This window comes from Pelobates fuscus, chromosome 6, assembly GCF_036172605.1.
Source record: "Pelobates fuscus isolate aPelFus1 chromosome 6, aPelFus1.pri, whole genome shotgun sequence".
Classification (NCBI taxonomy): Eukaryota; Metazoa; Chordata; class Amphibia; order Anura; family Pelobatidae; genus Pelobates; species Pelobates fuscus.
This window is the reverse complement of record NC_086322.1, coordinates 165,206,843-165,212,842: the sequence shown is the minus strand read 5'-3', so window position 1 is coordinate 165,212,842 and position 6,000 is coordinate 165,206,843. Positions and strand designations below refer to the sequence as shown.

At 42.4% G+C, this 6,000-nt stretch overlaps 1 protein-coding gene across 2 annotated transcripts in view; it reads left to right on the top strand.

Annotated features, from left to right (window-relative positions):
* Window positions 1-2,216: 2,216 nt before the first annotated feature.
* Window positions 2,217-6,000, top strand: part of MGAT4D (MGAT4 family member D) — a 182,735-nt gene continuing 178,951 nt past the window's right edge. For both annotated transcript variants that reach the window (XM_063458454.1, XM_063458453.1), the window contains exon 1: window positions 2,217-2,754. In XM_063458454.1, the coding sequence (XP_063314524.1) occupies window positions 2,664-2,754 (91 nt within the window). In that variant the 5' untranslated portion in view covers window positions 2,217-2,663. The remainder of the gene's footprint in view (window positions 2,755-6,000) is intronic.

Here is a 6,000-nt window from a genome sequence, read left to right as displayed (position 1 = left end):
CGTGGCTGGCAAGAAAGAGTATAAAAGAAGAAAATCTAATGACATGGCCTCCTTGTTCACCTGATCTGAACCCCATTGAGAACCTGTGGTCCATCATCAAATGTGAGATTTACAAGGAGGGAAAACAGTACACCTCTCTGAACAGTGTCTGGGAGGCTGTGGTTGCTGCTGCACGCAATGTTGATGGTGAACAGATCAAAACACTGACAGAATCCATGGATGGCAGGCTTTTGAGTGTCCTTGCAAATAAAGGTGGCTACATTGGTCACTGATTTGTTTTTGTTATGTTTTTGAATGTCAGAAATGTATATTTGTGAATGTTGAGATGTTATATTGGTTTCACTGGTAAAAATAAATAATTGAAATGGGTATATATTTGTTTTTTGTTAAGTTGCCTAATAATTATGCACAGTAATAGTCACCTGCACACACAGATATCCCCCTAAAATAGCTATAACTAAAAACAAACTGAAAACTACTTCCAAAAATATTCAGCTTTGATATTAATGAGTTTTTTGGGTTCATTGAGAACATGGTTGTTGTTCAATAATAAAATTAATCCTTAAAAATACAACTTGCCTAATAATTCTGCACTCCCTGTAGGATAGGTGTCAATCCATATCTGCCAAGTGACCCTACGTAGGGGGAACAGTCCCTATTCTGCTTTGTGTCAGTGTGTATCAGGGATCATTAGGATAGGTGTCAATCCATATCTGCCAAGTGACCCTATGTAGGGGGAACAGTCCCTATTCTGCTCTGTGTCAGTGTGTATCAGGGTCTCTGAGGATAGGTGTCAATCCATATCTGCCAAGTGAGCCTATGTAGGGGGAACAGTCCCTATTCTGCTCTGTGTCAGTGTGTATCAGGGCCTCTGAAGACAGGTGTCAATCCATATCTGCCAAGTGACCCTATGTAGGGGGAACAGTCCCTATTCTGCTCTGTGTCAGTGTTTATCAGGGTCCCTGAGGACAGGTGTCAATCCATATCTGCCAAGTGACCCTATGTAGGAGGAACAGTCCCTATTCTGCTCTGTGTCAGTGTGTATCAGGGTCCCTGAGGACAGGTGTCAATCCATATCTGCCAAGTGACCCTATGTAGGGGGAACAGTCCCTATTCTGCTCTATGTCAGTGTGTATCAGGGATCATTAGGATAGGTGTCAATCCATATCTGCATAGTGACCCTATGTAGGGGGGACAGTCCCTATTCTGCTCTGTGTCAGTGTGTATCAGGGTCTCTGAGGACAGGTGTCAATTCATATCTGCCAAGTGACCCTATGTAAGGGGGAACAGTCCCTATTCTGCTCTGTGTCAGTGTGTATCAGGGATCATTAGGATAGGTGTCAATCCATATCTGCCAAGTGACCCTATGTAGGGGGAACAGTCCCTATTCTGCTCTGTGTCAGTGTGTATCAGGGTCTCTGAGGACAGGTGTCAATCCATATCTGCCAAGTGACCCTATGTAGGGGGAACAGTCCCTATTCTGCTCTGTGTCAGTGTGTATCAGGGTTTCTGAGGACAGGTGTCAATCCATATGTCAAGGTGTCAATATGTCATATGTCAATCCATATCCATTGTGATTTAGGAATGTTAGGTGATTTATGCCCTTTATGGATGAAAACCAGACTCTGCATCAACTGTGTTATTTTCCATGGGAGTTTTGCCATGGATCCCCCTCCGGCATGCCACAGTCCAGGTGTTAGTCCCCTTGAAACAACTTTTCCATCACTATTGTGGCCAGAAAGAGTCCCTGTGGGTTTTAAAATTCGCCTGCCCATTGAAGTCTATGGTGCTTCGCCCGGTTCGCGATCGTTTGCAGAAGTTCGCGTTCGCCGTTCGTGAACCGAAAATTTTATGTTCGCCACATCACTAGTGACAACCCTGCGTGCCAGATACTTCTGTCCTGAAGAAAGTAACACAGCTGTGGGACTTTTATAGACAAGTGCACAGGAAATAAAAGCATTTATGGAATAAAGCATAGATTTTAAATATGGTATTGCTTTTGAAAACTCATTAAGTTTAATTTGTTTTTTTTTTTAGCCCTATATTATTATTATTATTATTATTTTTATATAGCTTAGCCAGCTGTGCTTAGCCAGCTGTGCTCTTTACATACAGATTATACCTGCGGCTATATGACACAGAACAAGCAGATTGCATTACCTCCCCATCATTGTCTTGGTGAAAGAGAAAAGAGGAAGCAAGGGAGGGGCCAGCACTATCATCCAGTTGCTCTCAGTCAGCTGTGCATGTAGAGGGGAGGACAGAATCAGTCAGATACACAGCAAGGAGTGGTAGACAAAGCCAAAAGCTCATCATAGTCCACCTGCAGCACTGAGAGGTCAGAACTTGGACTTTCTGGAACAGGCAAGAGGCAGCCTGGTGTTACTGTAGCAGTATAGATAAGGGTGTGCTATCTTTTATACATTCCTCTCTGTGAGCAGCTGCTTGCTTGGGACCTTGAGCTGGTGTCCTCTCAAAACAAGGAAATAAAACAAGGACACTCGGGGAAATAACTTTTACGGTTAAGCGTCAGCAGTAAAGACTACTTGGAAGCAGAAACACGTGTCAGTGCTGCCAGTAGTGGGTCGTAACGTTGTGCTGTCCTCTGCCCCATAAGGCTCTCGAGCTGGTCAGTGAAGACAGAGGTGGCAGGGCTATGTGAGATGAGGTGCAGGACTGGCAGCCTGGTGACATTCCTCGGTTTGGTTGCCGTCTTCTACCTGTCGGTGTACACAACATGGTATAAAGGTAGAGGTAAGCTCCACATCTGCTGTTTTGTATTCTATAGAGGGATCTGGGTGCAAAATGCATGTGCGGTCGTAAGGTCGGTGCTTATCATGTGTGTCCAGGCTGACTGACTTGTTTACTATCACACACTATCACAAGGACTGATCGATAGAACGTTTAATAAAACCGCATGATTCAGCCATTCTCTCTGAGCTGCCTCTAATCCAAACACGTGCATGTGGCTTCAGCAACACTGAATGTAGGGGGGACTGCTCTCTATTGTGAATGGGACATCGTCATTGTTTAGAAACAATTCAGATATAATAATAATTGTATGATCTCTGGCTTCTTAATTGGCTCCTGTATGTCCTGATCTGCTATTGGGATACTATAAAAGGGTGCAATGTAGTATTAGCAAGCCACAAAATTACTCTAAAATTTACCAGCACACTGCCAATAAAAGTACATTTTGGCCTGTATTATATTTATTCAATTATTGCAAAAGAAGTTTGTTTGTTTTTGTTTATTTTTTTAATTGAAAGACAAATATTCCAGAAAAAGGGAATACATGGCTGTGTATATTTCCTTCTCCTTCTCCTTTTTTTTTTTTTTTTTTTTTTTTTTTTAAATCCAGTGAGTGTTGAATTGTATTCCAAATGCAGGTCAACCTGTTATAATTTTTTTTTTTTTGTCTTCTCATCTATATTTTAGCATTTAAAAGACATATCATAAAACATCTGCAAGAAATGTATAAAGGTGGTATATTTTCTGTACTCTCACTGTATAAAACTTAACCTGCTTGGGGTAAAAAATGGGATTGTAGCAAAATCTGTAAATACAAGGTTGTTTTTAGTGGCAGTCTTAAATTATGGTGTTACCACAATCATAGGCGTGCGCAGCCTATTGCATAAGGGTGTGCACCTTAAAGCACAAACACACACGCGCGCTATATATATATATATATATATATATATATATATATATATATATATATATATATATATATACACACACACACTGCGGTGAGGGTGTTGTTAATGGGTATGTGTAAGGGCGCTGTGTGTGTATTGTGTGGGGGTACTGTTTAGTTAATAGCCCCCCCTCCCTTCTTACTTTTTGTAGGGAGGGGGGATCGTGCTGCTGCTATCCCTGGTGGTCCAATGGTGAGTGAACTCTAGCCTGCGGGGTTAGAGTTTTCACTCTCGTGGGATCTGAGCGTTGCTGTTCTCGCGAGAGGAACCCGGTGGAGCTGCTGGCTAGAGCTCCCCGGGTCCTCCCCGGGTCCTCCCTGCCTGTGGGCCGATGAGGGAGATCTTTAATGTAGAGTGGGGATTAGGGTGTAAAGCTACAATGCCATATAGGAGACCTGTCCATTTCAGTATTTACAGTAGAATTTTAAGATGTTTTAATTTGAGGCATTATAGCCATTTGACTGTTTAAAAAAAAAAAAAAAAAAAAACCCTCCCACAAAGGCCTACCATTTGTGAAAGTAGACACCCAAGGGTATTTCAAAAGGCATATTTTAAACCTTATTGTAGGATAATTATTTTTGCTAGTTTGTGCCAAGTCTAGTAGCTGTTAGAAAACCGTAAAAAAGAGTGAGCGCTAATTAACAGATGGGCAGCAACCCTAGAAGGGAGATCCCTCTAAACCCTTCGAAAACAAAGATCATGAAGTAAGGGCTGCGCCAATTCTGATATCACAATATAATGAGCAGTGAGAATCACAACATAAAATAAGTAAAAATAACAACACATAAAATTCTCTCCCTCTCCCTCCCCGCTTATGGGATATGTTGTGAGACTCTTCCGTCTGGGGTATGGTCCACTCTCGGGAAAGATGGTAAAAAGAGACAACTAATACTGCTCACCGAATAGAAGCAACAGTAAATAATATAACTAAATAGTACTCCCAAGCAAAGAGCAGGCTAACTGCTCCTTGGTAACAGCATTGGTGGTATGATCCCCACCTCAGATTTCTTGGAGTACAGGATACTTAAAATGCCAGGTAAAAATAAAGTGTATAATACCATGCAGTGTGAGTTTAAATAGGAGTACAAATGATCCTATGGAACTCGCTTCCCTCCTCCGTTAGATGCTCACCCAGTCTGCACTCCTTCAAAAAATCATTTAAAACCCACTTCTTCATAAAAGCGTATCAATTAAACTCTTAATAGCTCCCAACTGATTCCTCTTCTGCAACTGTCACTAGTCTAATACTATCCTTACCTTTTGTGTCATTTTACCCCACTCCCTCTAGCATGTAAGCTCATTGAGCAGGGCCCTCAACCCCTCTGTTTCTGTGTGTCCGACTTGTCTGGTTACAACTACATGTCTGTTCGTCCACCCATTGTAAAGCGCTGCGGAATTTTACGGCGCTCTATAAATAATATAATAATAATAATTAAAATTGGCGCCAAAACTAAGGGCAGCCAAACACATTTAATTTCCCCTCTGCCACGAACTTCGACTTTGCGAGTGCGTTCACCATGGATGATAGTTAGGATGAACACATGCTTCATATCGTGGTACTTTAGTGCCAGCAGTTCATTCTGGCAGAGAGCTGCTGTCTTCCCCCTCCCCCTTTTGACGAAGTGCCTTTCGCCAGTTGTTCTTGGAGAGGCCTGCTTTCCAGCCTCTTGCCTTGTGACTATGTCCCCTGGGAGATATTGCCAGTTAAAAACACTATTTGGGCTTATTGGCTTTTACAAGACATTCTGCCCCTTTAAATCCTTTTGGAAAGGAGCTGCACTTTTGAACTGGCACTTCGGATAGTGCCGAAGTAGTCGAAGTGGCCGCTATTCGACAAAGGAACACATGGCGGCGGTCATTTTAATTTAGCCGAACGCGGTCAGCTGTGTTTTGCCGTCGCGTTCATGGAACTAAAATCAGATACTCGACGGCATGAACACCGCTGAAGTTTTACCTTCTTTGGAACTCTCACCCTTCAAATGGAGTTGAGCGGTGTTCGACAATGCAAACGCCACAGTAACATTGCAGATTTGCACGAATGGCTCTGTTCGTGTATTTGAACTGTAGTGAATGGACCGACCACACAGCCAAAATCTATGGAACTGTTTTGGGCAGGAAAGCCATGCTGCGGTCGGTCAAATGAGACTTCCAGCTAACTCCCTACCTGCTGAACGGATTCGCATGATTTTTGGATATGTTTGTTCCCTAAGTATGCTGGTACAGAAAATGTAAGTGTTATGTGAATGTGATGTATAATTTTAAAGTTATAGCAATTGTGTAAAAAGTGTATTTTTCGCTTGGA